General features: G+C 44.9%; 1 protein-coding gene across 1 annotated transcript in view; it reads right to left on the reverse strand.

Moving 5' to 3' along the window:
• The window catches only part of LOC149443720 (NACHT, LRR and PYD domains-containing protein 9A-like), a 76,426-nt gene extending 61,502 nt beyond the window's left edge, over positions 1 to 14,924 (reverse strand). Inside the window, exons 1-2 of the mRNA XM_089655371.1 lie at positions 14,887 to 14,924; positions 10,249 to 10,419 (exon numbers count right to left, since the gene is read on the reverse strand). Coding sequence (XP_089511497.1) covers positions 10,249 to 10,419; positions 14,887 to 14,924 — 209 coding nt within the window. The remainder of the gene's footprint in view (positions 1 to 10,248; positions 10,420 to 14,886) is intronic.
• Positions 14,925 to 16,535: the final 1,611 nt, after the last annotated feature.

Raw genomic sequence — 16,535 nt, forward strand, 5'->3', positions numbered from 1 at the left:
CATGGATACGTAGGTTTGAACGCCTTGCTCGGTTCTCAAAATCCTCCAGTCGTGTCAGCAACGTTGCGTTTTCGTCACGCAATAGGTCAAGGTCTTCAGTATGTGTATGAAGCGAAGCATCAAGACTGTCCACTCTCTGTTCTAGGTCCGCAGTGCGCTGTCCTAATTCACGGATTTCCCTAGATAGCGTGGCAGTGATGCGGTCCGAAGTTTGCTTCAAAGCTTTGTGTAGCATTTTTTCGAAGTGTGATAGTAGGTCTAGGGGCGTGAGGTCAGGCGTCAGGGCTTGTGCAGGGACATCTGTTTCAGTGTCAGACTCACCCTCAGATGTGCAGGGATGGCTGGGCTGCGGATCTTGCAGGGCTGCGTATCTCCCTGCAGCTTGCTTGCCTCCATGAGCTGGGGTGGTGGCCATCTTTGTAGAGGCCTTCGCCAGGGCCTCCTTAATTGTTTTAGTTTTAGTTGGAGGGGGAACCTGGTGCCGGGGTGCCCCTTTAACCATTTTGCTGCTTGTCAGTGAGGGGGGGCTGTTATTCAGGTCTCAGCCCCCCTGTTCTCTCTGCAGCCTCAGATATGTGCTGGCTTTCGTGGGTGGGCCTGTATGTAGCACACTATGGGGATGGAGTCCCCTGTCGGATTTCTCCGACTTGCTGCAGCTGATCCGCCGTTGAGCAGGGTGGATCAGACCCTGGAGAGGTTGCCTTGCAGATCGAGTCCCCCTGGGCTGGATTGCGGGCTGGGACCCGCTGCTTCCCGGCACTTTTGTGGGCGGGCCTGCGGGTGACTCACTATGGGGACGGAGTCCCCTGTCGGATTTCTCCGACTTGCTGCATCTGATCCGCCATTGAGCAGGGCGGATCAGACCTTGGGAGGGTTGCCGTGCCAAGCGGGTCCCCCTGGGCTGGGTTGCGGGCCCGGACCCGCTGCTTTTCAGCGCTGTCACCCGACGGGGAGACGGAGCCTCTTCAGGACATGTCCGTCCCGCCGGCCGCGCATGCGCACTCGAAATTGTGCTTTTTGTTGGCAATTTCACTGTGTTTTCTGTAGATTTACCAATGAGTTATTGCATTTTCAACTGTGTTTTGCATTGCGATTTCTATTGTAGTCTATATATGAAATCACTAAAAAATGCTGAAAAAGTTAGACGAGAACTACTTGTGAAATTGTGCTGCAGCAAATAGCTTACGTTAAGACACTCACATCCACATTCAATAGATCGGATATTAGGTACAATTTCAATTCCCAAATCGCACCTAAAATCGTGCACCCTGGATGCGACTTGGCATGCGATTTGCATGGCATGCGACTTGCAAATCGTATGCCAAGTCGCACCCTATTGTCTGCTATTAGAGCAGTCACATGGGTGCATTTCCGACACTGATTTCTATAGTAGTACATGCACTACTTTTGTGACGATTTGCATAGATATCTGTGTCAGATGTCTTGCAAATCGTAAGGAAATCGGCATCTTCACTGTACGTCGCACAATTTCTAAATCGGCTTTGATGTGACCGCGGTGTAAGGCCTTTTTATGTTTGATTTCCTGGGTGTTTTTCCGATTTATGGGAAATGCCACATACTAGCAAAAGTGAATTGACATTTTCAGTATTGCATGCGAGATGTGGTCATGTGACTGCCTTAACTCATGCGATAATCTGGAGTGAATTGTGCCCATAGGGCCAAGAAATATTACCAATAGGGTTCCCTTTCACATCCCTGTTCAATGTTCTGTTGTATGCTGCACAGGTACACGTCATTGTGGCTTTCTTTCTGACTCTGATTTGTGGGGCCTGTATACCAAGGGTTACCGCAGGTGGGAAGAGGATTCATCAGGTGCAAACACTTTCTCTGACCCAATGAATGACAGTGACGGGTGTGGCCTACCTTATATATAGAGATGCAGTAGTGGCTGATTTTTTGGCCTGGTACAGGCACATTATTTCTGCAAGTCCTTGTCTGTGGTGGTTTGGGGAGGAAGAGATATTGTGGTGAATTGCCCCCAGGCCACACTCACGCTGTGTTTGGGGGGGAGGAAGAGATATTGTAGTGAATTGCCCCCAGGCCACACTCGCGCTGTGTTTGGGGGGGAGGGAGAGATATTGTGGTGAATTGCCCCAGGCCACACTCACGCTGTGTTTGGGGAAGAGGAAGAGATATTGTGGTGAATTGCCCCAGGCCACACTCACGCTGTGTTTGGTGGGGGGGGGGGATATTGTAATTGTCCCAGGCCACACTCACGCTGTGTTTGGGGGAGGAAGAGATATTGTGGTGAATTGTCCCAGGCCACACTCACGATGTGTTTGGGGGGGGGGAGGAAGAGATATTGTGGTGAATTGCCCCAGGCCACACTCACGCTGTGTTTGGGGGGGAGGAAGAGATATTGTGGTGAATTGCCCCAGGCCACACTCACGCTGTGTTTGGGGGGAGGAAGAGATATTGTGGTGAATTGCCCCAGGCCACACTCACGCTGTGTTTGGGGGGGAAGAGATATTGTGGTGAATTGCCCCAGGCACACTCACGCTGTGTTTGGGGGAGCAAGAGATATTGTGATGAATTTCCCCAGGCCACACTCACGCTGTGTTTGGGGGGGAGGAAGAGATATTGTGGTGAATTGCCCCAGGTCACACTCACGCTGTGTTTGGGGGGGACATTGTGGTGAATTGCCCCAGGCCACACTCACGCTGTGTGTTGATGTGGGCTGTAAATGTTTTGCATGTTCTTCCTTCAAAGGTGTGTTTGTGTGTTATTGTACAATGATTGTGTTTATTATCTTTGCATTGTAATCCTAACACATGTCCATTGCTCTGCTCCTCCAAGTTTGCTTTATTTAGAATGAAATGCAGTTTTCAGACAAACATGGTGAGAAATGTATATGTGGGGGATTTGGGGAGGTGGGAGGTGTCTTTATTTTGTCACGTATATATTTTTATATTGATATTTTGATCTACAGCTTCTGTGAATAAGCCCAAGTGATATTACCCGTTTGTTTCCTGCTGTAACCTGTGAAAGCACAGTTCATTATAAGTATAATCTTTTAGATTGTAAGCTCTTATGAGCAGGACCGTTCTATTTTAGCAACATCAATCCTGTGTTTTTTTTTCACACCAAGATATTGAATGTAGCTTTTTGTTGCTGTCCAAATAAATGTGGAATGTTTATTTGATCAATAAACATTTGTACTATGTATTTTTTGGGGGGGATTATTTCATGTTCTAGTTGAATGTTGCACAGTGGCTAAATGGTTAGCACTTCCACCTGGCAGTACTAGGGTCGTTGGTTTGAATCCCAGCCATGGCACCTCCTGCCTGGAGGTTGCATGTTCTCCCTGTGCCTGTGTTTCCTCCGGGTACTCCGGTTTCCTCCCACACTCTAAAGACATGCTGGTAGGTTAATTGGATCCTGTCAAAATTGGCCCTAGTATATGTATGAATGTAAGTTAGGGCTCTTAGCACGCCCCTTGAGGGTTAGGGACTGATGTGAATTTACCATATACTGTATATATGTAAAGCGCTGTGTAGATTGACAGCACTATATAAGTATCTGAAATGTACTAGCACCCCTAACACTTATTTTTGCTATCTATATAATATGCCCAAATCTTCCTTGTTAGAGCACACATGTGCAAGTATGTCCAAACTAACCAACCAAAAGCCCCCTATTGCACCACAAAACCATGTTATGTACCAATGAATAGGTCATGTTCAATGTGCAGCTAGCTATTCTTTTTCTACAATCCTCTTAACAGTAATAAATTGGGCCCCCAATTTATGTTGTTTTTGGGCCTTTACTGGCAAATATATATTCACCAATGTCATATACACAGTATAGCTGCAATCATACATTCACCAATGTCATATACACAGTATAGCTGCAAGCATACATTCACCAATGTCATATACAGAGTATAGCTGCAAACATACATTCACCAATGTCATATACACAGTAGAGCTGCAAGCATACATTCACCAATGTCATATACACAGTAGAGCTGCAAGCATACATTCACCAATGTCATATACACAGTATAGCTGCAAACATACATTCACCAATGTCATATACACAGTATAGCTGCAAACATACATTCGCCAATGTCATATACACAGTATAGCTGCAAGTATACATTCACCAATGTCATATACACAGTACAGCTGCAAGCATACATTCGCCAATGTCATATACACAGTATAGCTGCAAGCATACAGTCACCAATGTCATATACACAGTATAGCTGCAAGTATACATTCACCAATGTCATATACACAGTACAGCTACAAGCATACATTCACCAATGTCATATACACAGTAGAGCTGCAAGCATACATTCACCAATGTCATATACACAGTAGAGCTGCAAGCATACATTCACCAATGTCATATACACAGTACAGCTACAAGCATACATTCACCAATGTCATATACACAGTATAGCTGCAAGCATACAGTCACCAATGCCAAATCCACAATAGAACTGCAAACATATATTTGTGAATGTCATATACACAATGGAGCCGCATGTAAAATTGCTATGGTGCACAAATAAACGCCAAGACGGCTGTTGGAGGAGGCGCTAGAGCAGCTGTCATACCGGAAATACGTCATGACGTTGGCGGAAGGACGTTTGCACACACCCAGAAGTGGTAGTGGGGAGTGTGAGTGGATGTGAGTTTAGTTAGGAGAGTTTAGTGGTCATTTACAAGTCTATGTTTTAGTTTTGTGAATTGTTCTTTTGTGGAATTCCAGACCACATCTGGACATGGCGAGATCACTGTTCTCCACCGAGGAGCTGATCCTCATTGGCCGGGGAAACATTACTAATAATTGTATCTTCAGGAGGAAACATGTCCAATTCCTAGATCCATTGAGGTACATAGCAGAGGTTCAAGGTTCTTCCTAACTATACAGGTGGCACAGACACAAGCATACACCCAGGGCCACTGTTAGATATCATAGGGCCCTACAGCATACCTGACAGCCCCCCACCGCCAGAGAAAATATCCAAATTATATTTATGGTAAAAATACACTAAAAACATTATTAATGGACATAATCCCAACCATATTCCTGTGAAATCTAAATGATAAAACTGTACTGTTCATAAATCAAGCTGTGTGTGTAATGGAGGTCTTGGGGCTCATTCACATGGGTGCTGTGGCCTGTAGAGTGGGAATCAGTGGTTGGTTTTTGTGACTGTCGCCGTTTGCAGGCAACCGATGTTACACTATGGAATTGCTGCAGGTCATAATCTGACAAGCATATGGGTGCAGGTGTACAGCCCTGAACACAGACAGTGAGCATTCAGGGCCACTTCCCCACGCCTTCACACCTGTCAGATGACAACCTGTGTTCATACAGCTTCTGTGTCCCCATAGTGTAACAGGTGGCTCCGCCCACATGAACAACCCCCTCATTCATGCTGTACAGGCCAGAGGACCCGTGTGAATGGGGCATTTTTTAACTTTTTTTTTTCCTCAGCTCATTAATTTCAATGGGCTGCCTAATGTGTGGGAACATGCAGAGATACTGCAGGCGTGTTATTGTAAACGTGTGTTGCACCTAACCATGCACATCTGCAAAGGGCATTGCATTTCTTTGCTGTGCTGGAAAATGTGTGTTCTTGCATGCGTTTCTGCACCACCAATGGTGTGAACAAGTCCTAAGGGACAGATCACACTATAGAAACAGTCTAGATGTGTTCCTGATGCATTTTTTCATGCCCTTTTGGCATGCATGTTTTAGTGTGTTTCTTTTTATTCAATTTAATTAGGGACATGTGCGTTTTAGTACATTCAAGGACATTTCAATGTGTTCCAGTACAGTTCTGTGCAGAAACAATGCAGCGTGGTCAACTTTATTTACAGCACCTGCAATGCACTGAAAATGCAAGCGCTGATGTGAACTATGACATTGACAACCATATAAGCTTCTTTCTGTGCGTTTGTGATGCCAAAAAAGCAACTGAAACACATGTAGTGTGAACTGGCCCTAAAGGTTATTAGAGGTCAGGGAACGGGACTGACCAGGAATTGTGAATTCAATCAGACTAGTGGTGATATACAATCAGCAATCCTATAATAATGTGAGATCTGAGCTGGAGGTGATAGAAAATGAGACACATTCACTTGATCAGTAAATAGTTAAAAAGAGCGGGGCAGTGATCCATAGATTTGCATATGGGACAGGTGATGATAGGGTGGGGGAGGGGGTCAAGTTGTATAAGGAGACAGATTTAAAAGAAGAGAAAAAAGTTACAATGAAATATACACAGCATGAAACTTGCACATTTCCTAATTGGCAGAAGAACAGGACGCAGGTAACATTCATCCACTTTCTAGTCATTAGGCAAAATCATAATTGATTGATCAATATTCCTGGCACTGACACGACCCAGAAAATTGATCTCCATTGTTTGAACGTTCATAAATGTCAAGGAGCTTATAATCTAAGGGCAGAAACTCAGCCATATACTAGGCCCAATGAACCTAACAGCATGTCATTTGAGTGTTGGCAGAAACACATCCATACAGGGAAAACATGCAAACTGGGATGCAGCCATGACTGGGATTAGAACCCATGACCCAAGTGCTGTAAGTTCTGAGTTCTAACCACTAAACCACTGTGGGAGACACGGTTTGAGATACAATGTAGAATAGTTACATTGTTTAAAAATGATAGAGCGAGCGCTGGTCAAATGATATAGACTACTAAAATGGTATTACACAAGATAAATATAACCACGAACAGTAGTGCATGAACTCGTGAAAGGTCATCCACCCCTGTGACAGTCTACTACACTATTAAGCACCTTTCTGGCTCCTGTGGCTGAGCTAATTCCTCCCCAGGACCATTTGGGCACCCACCCTGATGGATGGATGGATGGATGGATGGATGGATGGCTGGAGCTGGATGACTAACCCATAGCTGCCAGCATACCGCTGCACCCCCAGATGTGTGATGTGTATAACCCATGCACATTAATACTTTTGTTCTGGTGAGTGTAGACCAGTCCCAAGGGTGGTTTACCTTTCACGAGTTCATGCACTACTGTCCGTCACGGAGAGACCACACGTGCCATTCATAGGCACTCTCTGAGTTGTCCGTCACGGAGAGACCACACGTGCCATTCATAGGCACTCTCTGAGTTGTCCGTCACGGAGAGACCACACGTGCCATTCATAGGCACTCTCTGAGTTGGTACTCTGACACCAAGGACATTCCATTATTCAGGAATGATTAGAGGAACTTATTTTAGCACCATTTACCATTTTACATCATTATTGCAATTATTTGCACTTTTTGGATTTTCCATGCGTTCATTATTGATCACATGCGTTTCTAGCGCTGCACTATGACTGTAACATAGAATAGTTACATGATTACAGAGAAGGAAGATATATCATTATATTGGGAAATTAGAACTATCCAAATTATTTGAGATATAAGTGTAAAAATGTTTAACATTTGAATACAGAATGTATGACATTCATTAGTAAATGCATTAGTTGTCTGATCATTTTGGAGAAACAGCAAAAAAAAATAAAAAATAAATAAAAAATTATAATCTAGGTGTACTAATTATGTTACATTCTAAGTATTCTCTTTTGCTAAGAGAAAAATGCAAACGAGACAAAGCCCGCGCTTGTGCGCCATCTAGCGAACATATCCGGTATTGCACCTAAAAATGTGCCAGACGGGATTCCACATTTACTAATAGCAAAGTAGACGTTCATCAATGAGATTGCTAGACGCCTCTCAGAGACTGACAGGTCTTCATTGATTTAACTGAGTCTGCCTGAATGGTCAGAGTCTGCTGGTAGACTCAAGTCTTAGTAAATCAGGGCCTATGATTTTCCCACAAACCAATCATATACACCGGGTGAGTAACCCCGCCCCCATGTTATCTGTCATTCAAGAATGACATTCACCCAATGACAGGTAGACATGGGAGCGGGGTCACCTGGTGATGTAACTGGGTAACCCCTGACCCCATGATTACTGGTCAGTCAGATGTGTCCTGGTGGGCAGCAGGTTTTTTTTGCGGGTTGGATTCTTTTCTCTTTTGAGTAGAGTTACTATGCACCCCATACTCATTCACATGAAGTTGCTGGGATCTGGGAGCCCCCCTTGAAGGGGGTTTCCAGATTCCTATAGGCCCCCCAACTGCAGACCCCCACAACCATTGGGCAAGAGTTGTGGGGAAGAAGCCCTTGTCCTCAACATGAGGACAAGCTGCTTTGGGAGGAAGTCCCCCTGCCCAACCCCCTCCCAGTTGAGGGCATGTGACCTGGTATGGTTCAGGGGTGATCACTCTTCCCCCTTCAGTGGGACCCTGCAGGGATCTGAACCCGGGCAGAGTCACTCATCCCTACTAGTCAGTACACATCTGATGTTCTAAGTTCTACAAAGAAGAAACATTTGTCTGGTAGATGGATAGATCTGGACGTGTTTTATTGGATAAGAAATGTCATCACTCAGTCTCTATGGGCCAAATAAACTTCATTGTGTTTTATATCATCCAAACAACAATCCACCTCGACAGACATAAAGTCTGATCTCTGATAGTCAGTGGAGGGTGGAATGGAGGAAAGGCAATAACAGCCAGTGACCTGAAGGACTATGATGGCGTCTCCCAGTGTAACCTGCCAAGAAGTCTGTCTTTGTATAACTGTCATCTAGGGAACGTGTCTGGATCCCTCACAAAGGATTTATCCCAAAATCCAGCAGAACATGAGATCATTTATAGTAGAATTCCCCCCTCATCTCCTGGATCTCAGAGTCCCTCACATAGAAGATATATATCAGAGTCCTGCAGAATATGAGATCATTTATAGTAGAATTCCCCCCTCATCTCCTGGATCTCAGAGTCCCTCACATAGAAGATATATATCAGAGTCCTGCAGAATATGAGATCATTTATAGTAGAATTCTCCCCTCATCTCCTGGATCTCGGAGTCCCTCACATAGAAGATACATATCAGAGTCCTGCAGAATATGAGATCATTTATAGTAGAATTCTCCCCTCATCTCCTGGATCTCGGAGTCCCTCACATAGAAGATTGATATCAGAGTCCTGCAGAATATGAGATCATTTATAGTAGAATTCCCCCCTCATCTCCTGGATCTCGGAGTCCCTCACATAGAAGATTTATATCAGAGTCCTGCAGAATATGAGATCATTTATAGTAGAATTCCCCCCTCATCTCCTGGATCTCGGAGTCCCTCACATAGAAGATATATATCAGAGTCCTGCAGAATATGAGATCATTTATAGTAGAATTCCCCCCTCATCTCCTGGATCTCGGAGTCCCTCACATAGAAGATATATATCAGAGTCCTGCAGAATATGAGATCATTTATAGTAGAATTCTCCCCACATCTCCTGGATCTCGGAGTCCCTCACATAGAAGATTTATATCAGAGTCCTGCAGAATATGAGATCATTTATAGTAGAATTCCCCCCTCATCTCCTGGATCTCGGAGTCCCTCACATAGAAGATACATATAAGAGTCCTGCAGAATATGAGATCATTTATAGTAGAATTCTCCCCTCATCTCCTGGATCTCGGAGTCCCTCACATAGAAGATATATATCAGAGTCCTGCAGAATATGAGATCATTTATAGTAGAATTCTCACCTCATCTCCTGGATCTCGGAGTCCCTCACATAGAAGATATATATCAGAGTCCTGCAGAATATGAGATCATTTATAGTAGAATTCCCCCCTCATCTCCTGGATCTCGGAGTCCCTCACATAGAAGATATATATCAGAGTCCTGCAGAATATGAGATCATTTATAGTAGAATTCTCCCCTCATCTCCTGGATCTCGGAGTCCCTCACATAGAAGACTTATATCAGGGTCCTGCAGAATATGAGATCATTTATAGTAGAATTCTCCCCTCATCTCCTGGATCTCAGAGTCCCTCACATAGAAGATATATATCAGAGTCCTGCAGAATATGAGATCATTTATAGTAGAATTCTCCCCTCATCTCCTGGATCTCGGAGTCCCTCACATAGAAGATATATATCAGAGTCCTGCAGAATATGAGATCATTTATAGTAGAATTCCCCCCTCATCTCCTGGATCTCGGAGTCCCTCACATAGAAGATATATATCAGAGTCCTGCAGAATATGAGATCATTTATAGTAGAATTCTCACCTCATCTCCTGGATCTCGGAGTCCCTCACATAGAAGATATATATCAGAGTCCTGCAGAATATAAGATCATTTATAGTAGAATTCTCACCTCAGCTCCTGCAGAGTACAGCCAGGATGTCGGAGTCCCTCACACAGACGTCTCATTCCAGAGTCTTGGAGATCATTCTTTGATAAATCCAGGCTGGTGAGGGATGGGTTAGTGATAAGAATGGAGCGGAGATCATCACAGCAGGAGGAAGTCAGATCACATCTCTCCAACCTGCAGAGACAAATACAGACACATGAGAGTATATTAGGGAAAGAACCAACAACTCTTAGGGTACGGTCATCATAAAACTCATAGAAAAGAAAGAAGGAAGAAGATAATGGGGTCCCATCATCAAGGTGAGAAAAGTCAGTAAATCCCCTTCTGATGATCCATGGAAGGGGGAGGGGTGTAAATCTCTCCAGCAGTCCATTCACTCTGTAGGAAGCTTGTCTCTGGAGTAGAATGTCTCCCATATCATTACTGAGATCACACAGAGAAATGATGAGCAGATACTGAACAGGAGCAGACAAGGCCTGACATAGGGGGACTCAGGGGGGACTTGGTCAGGAGATGACCCAGAAGTCTTTGGGGAAGTCACACATCTGCAGATAGAATTCATAGCACAGACACACATGACACACATGACACACATGACACACGGGCCCTGATTTACTAATGTACATAGACGGCATCTAGGCGCATTTCCGTGGGCTAACGTCTACTTTTCATTGGAATCCGTCTACTTTTAGACGGCAAAGACATTTACTAAAGAAAGAGTCTAACAAATAGACAAGGAAGTGAATTTCCTAATAGCCACAATACAGGAATCCGTCTAAAACAGCCGATGTCCTAGAAACACATCTAACAGAACGAACAATCACTGCACAAACGTTCACATTGAAGTTTGCTTTCCCAAATATCTGGACTTCACTTTAAACAATATATTACTTTTCAAAAAAAAAAATTTCAATAGGTAAAAAATATTTTTTTTACGGAATTCTTGATAGTCAAGAACTAGATGCCCCCCCCCCCCCAAAGCACCTTGTCCCCATGTTGATGGAGACAAGGGCCTCTTCCCCACAACCCTATGCTGTGGCTGTGGGGGTCTGTGGGAAGGGGGCTTATCAGAATCTGGAAACCCCCTTTAACAAGTGGGCCCCCAAATCCCGCCCTCCCCCATGTGAATGAGTAGGCGGTACATGGTACACTATACTCATTCACAAAAATACAAAAGTGTAATGTGAAAAGACAGGACAAGGTCTCTGACAAGTCGTTTATTAAAAAAAAAAACTCAAAGATTGTCCCCCACAGTAGATTTAACGTCAATCACGATGTAACTATGTAATTACCTATGTAAGGGGCTGGGCAACTCAGGGAAATCATGCATGTAACCACACCCCATGTGACATCGATGTTACATGGGGTGGGGTCACACGGGGAACATCCCTGAGTGGCCCCGACCCTTACATAGTTAAGAACTGTCAAACCACTGGAGCAAGCAGAGGCTGGAAGCCATCCTCAGGTGCGGAACATTGTTTTTAATTATTTCTTCGGGTCGGTGGCAGCGGCGGGCATCGTGATTGATGTTGGATCTACTGTGGGGGACATTCTTTGAGTTTTTTATTTTAATAAACAACTTGCCAGAGACATTTGTTTTTTTGTGAATGAGTAGGGGTACCATGTACCCCATAATCATTCTTATGGGGGGGCAGGATCTGGGGGACCCTTGTTAAAGGGGGCTTCCAGATTCTGATAAGCCCCCTGCCCACAGACCCCCACAGCCACAGCATAGGTTTGTGGGGAAGAGGCCCTTGTCCCCTGCCCCAAAGCACCACGTCATGTTGAGGGCATGTGGCCTGGTATGGTTCAGGAGGGGGGAGGTGCTCGCTCACCCCCCTTCCTTTCCTGACCTGCCGGGCTGCATGCTCGGATAAGGGTCTGGTATGGATTTTGGGGGAGGGACCCCACGCCATTATTTTTTTAATTTTGGCGTGGGAGTTCCCCTCAAAATCCATACCAGGCCCGAAGGGCTTGGTGTGGATGGGAGGGGGGACCCCACGCTGTTTTTTTTATTATTGTGCCGGTGTTTAAATGTAATTACCGCTTTTTTTTTTCTTCACTATAGCTCAGAAATTCAGTTGTCACTTCCCCGGCTAAAAGAGAAAGTTTTCTTCTAGTTTATTTCCCCAAGTTAAAAGAAACAATGTTTACTCTTAGTTTGTTTTGTGAAATAAAAGATACAAAGTTTCCTGTAACTTCGGGGAAAGTGATATCTAACCTTGTGAACTATAGTGAAGGAAAAAAAAAGGCGGCATTTGCATTTAAAAATCAGCGCCGACATACACTTTGTATTGTGAAAAAAATGAGTGAAAAACTTATAAACCGAGGCGTTATTTTCAATGGATTTTTATTTGTAAACCAAAAATTCCGTTCCCCGAGGCGTTGGTAAACCGAGGTACGCCTGTACTAGTATTGCAATCCTTTGTATTGGGATACATACAACCAACATACATGTGAATTGGTAACATAGCACAACATTTGTGTCACATGTGAGATATCTGGTAGTTACACTGACCTTGCCCAGGGACCTAGGATTGATTCACACCACAGAAATACAGGCTGGATGGGTGTCACAGCTCCGTGGATTAGTGGTTAGCACTGCTCCCTCACAACTCTAGGGGTGTTGGTTTGAATCCCAACCACAGCAATGAATTGGCATGATCTCCGTGTGACTACCCTAACATACATGTGCTGGTGGCAGCATCTTTGCTTTCTGTTTGATCCCTAGAATGTGAATTAGAATGAGGCCTTGTCTGTTCAATCACCTTCAATGCTGCACCTTATGTGAATGTCAAACAATGGGAGGAGATAAGGGCGGAGTGCCCTCTGGGCTAATTCACACCATGGGCACAGATCACTACGCAGTATCTTACCACATCCACGGTGGGCGGGGGGATCCCACACAGCATTTTTTTCTCAAAAACATTTGCATTCCTACTAAAATACTGCATGATTTTTAGCAAGTCAGGTGGCCTAGTGAAAACCAATGCAGCTTTCATGTTGCAGCTGTCAGCGAGGTTCCCCACAGACACCTGAATATAAAAGAATTGGCTACAATTAAAAAGAAAAAAAATGGAGTGGGGTCCCCCCTCCCCTCCATACCAAGCCCTTCCTGGTCTGGTATAAATTTGGAGGGGAATCCCCACGCCAAAATTTAAAAAAATAATGGTGTGGGGATCCCCCCAAAATCCATAACAGACCCTTATCTGAGCATGCAGATACCACACGCCTTCAAAGATGTATTCCCTTTGTTGAATTGCCTGCTTGGTTCACACTAGATGCAATTTAAAATTGTGCTTTTTGTTGGCAATGTCACCGTGTTTTCTGTAGATTTTCCAATGAGTTATTGTGTTTTCAATTGTGTTTTGCATTGCAATTTCTATTGTAGTCTATATATGAAATCGCTACAAAATGCAGAAAAAGTTAGACAAGAACTACTTTTGAAATTGTGCTGCAGCAAATCGCTTACGTTAAGACACTCACATCCACATTCATTAGATCCGATATCAGGTACAATTTCAATTCCCAAATCGCACCTGAAATCATGGAAGGGTGAACCAGCTGTAAGGGGTGATTCACCCTGGATGCGACTTGGTGTGTGATTTTCATGCCCTGTGACTTACAAATCACATGCCAAATTGCACCCGATGTGACCGGTGGCTAACACCACAGTCACATCTAATCCGATTTGGAAATCAGACAACTTACAGTGAAGTCACATGATTTTAAAATCGGATTGGAAGTGAACGGAGCCTATAGCGGACAATAGGGTGTGACTTGGCCTATGATTTGCAAGTCATCTGGCATGCAAATCACATTCCATGTGACCGGGGCCACCACAGTCACATCCAAGCCGATTCTGAAATCGTGCGATATACACCACAGTCACATCCAAGCTGATTCTGATTTTTTTTGGGGGAGGGGACTGTTTTTTATATCTTGATCTTTTGATCTGCAGCCTGTTTTGTGGATAGATAATCGTGCGAATAATTGATGGTGTGTTAATTTTATGGCCCTGAAAATGTTTCTGGATTCATATTACCCATTTCCTGCTGTACCCTGTGAAAGCAGTTCATTAGAAGTATCATCTATTAGATTGTAAGCTCTTATGACCAGGACTGTTCTATTTTAGAAACATCAATCCTGCTTTTCTTTTCTTTTTTTCCCACCAGGAAGTTGACTGTATCTACCTGTTGCTGCTGTCCAAATAAATGTGGAATGTGTATTTGATGAGTAAACATTTGGACAATGTATTTTTGGGGGATTATTTCATGTTCTAGTTGAATGTACTCGCACCCCTAACACTTATATTCTGCTAGCGATATAATATGCCCAAATCTTCCCTGTTAGAGCGCACATGTGCAAGTATGTCCAAACTAACCAACCAAAAGCCCCCTATTGCACCACATGACCATGTTATGTACCAATGAATAGGTCGTGTTCAATGTGCAGCTAGATATTCTTTTTCTACTTACCAGTAATAAATGAGGCCCCCAATTTATGTTGACTTTGGACCTTTACTGGCAAACATGTATTCACCAATGTCATATACACACTAGAGCTGCATGGAAAATCGCCATGGCGCACAAATAAACACCAAGACGGCTGTTGGAGGAGGCGCTAGAGCAGCTGTCATACCAAAAACATTGATCACGTTTGCAGAAGGACATTCGCATGCACCCGGAAGGGGTAGTGGGGAGTGTCGGTGGGGAGGAGAGCAGGTTGGAGATTTGGAGAGTTGTCCTCCCAGAAATTAACCAATTTCACATCTGAAAATGGCGAGATCGCTGTTCTCTACATAGGAGCTGAAAATGGCGAGATCGCTGTTCTCTACATAGGAGCTGAAAATGGCGAGATCGCCGTTCTCTGCGCAGGAGCTGAAAATGGCGAGATCGACGTTCTCTACACAGGAGCTGAAAATGGCGAGATCACTGTTCTCTACGCAGGAGCTGAAAATGGCGAGATCGCCGTTCTCTAAATTGGAGCTGAAAATGGCAAGATCGCCGTTCTCCACGCAGGAGCTGAAAGTGGCGAGATCGACGTTCTCTACGCAGGAGCTGAAAATGGCGAGATCGCCGTTCTCTACGCAGGAGCTGAAAATGGCGAGATCGCCGTTCTCTACGCAGGAGCTGAAAGTGGCAAGATCGCCGTTCTCTACGCAGGAGCTGAAAGTGGCGAGATCGCCGTTCTCTACGCAGGAGCTGAAAGTGGCGAGATCGCCGTTCTCTACGCAGGAGCTGAAAGTGGCGAGATCGCTGTTCTCTACGCAGGAGCTGAAAGTGGCGAGATCGCCGTTCTCTACGCAGGAGCTGAAAGTGGCGAGATCGCCGTTCTCTACGCAGGAGCTGAAAATGGCGAGATCGCCGTTCTCTACGCAGGAGCTGAAAGTGGCAAGATCGCCGTTCTCTACGCAGGAGCTGAAAGTGGCGAGATCGCCGTTCTCTACGCAGGAGCTGAAAGTGGCGAGATCGCCGTTCTCTACGCAGGAGCTGAAAGTGGCGAGATCGCTGTTCTCTACGCAGGAGCTGAAAGTGGCGAGATCGCCGTTCTCTACGCAGGAGCTGAAAGTGGCGAGATCGCCGTTCTCTACGCAGGAGCTGAAAATGGCGAGATCGCCGTTCTCTACACAGGAGCTGAAAGTGGCGAGATCGCCGTTCTCTACACAGGAGCTGAAAGTGGCGAGATCGCCGTTCTCTACACAGGAGCTGATCCTCATTTGCAAAGTAAGTGTGGCCATTGCACCTATGTTCATAGCATGTGAAGGGGGCGTGTGATGGTTTGATGATTTCTTTGGTTTAACAGCTAATGTGCAGCTTTGGGGTGCTAGCAGCGTGTCACTTAGTGCACATGTACATACACACGCTACTGCCTGTTTATCTGCACATTAGCTCGCGGGTATTGATGGGTCATAGATATTAACCATCCCAGCAGCTAGGCCTTCATGTCTAAACTTTGCATATATGTACATGTATACAGAGTACAGTGCGTTAGTGTACAGTGCGTTAGTGTGCAGTGCGTTAGTGTGCAGTGCTTTAGTGTGCAGTGCGTTAGTGTACAGTGCGTTAGTGTACAATGCGTTAGTGTACAGTGCGTTAGTGTACAGTGCGTTAGTGTGCAGTGCGTTAGTGTACAGTGCGTTAGTGTACAGTGCGTTAATGTACAGTGCGTTAATGTACAGTGCGTTAGTGTACAGTGCGTTAGTGTGCAGTGCGTTAGTGTGCAGTGCGTTAATGTACAGTGCGTTAGTGTGCAGTGCGTTAGTGTGCAGTGCGTTAGTGTACATTGCG

This window comes from Staurois parvus, unplaced genomic scaffold, assembly GCF_062004578.1.
Source record: "Staurois parvus isolate SC_StPar_1 unplaced genomic scaffold, SC_StPar_1.0 ptg000837l, whole genome shotgun sequence".
Lineage (NCBI taxonomy): Eukaryota > Metazoa > Chordata > Amphibia > Anura > Ranidae > Staurois > Staurois parvus.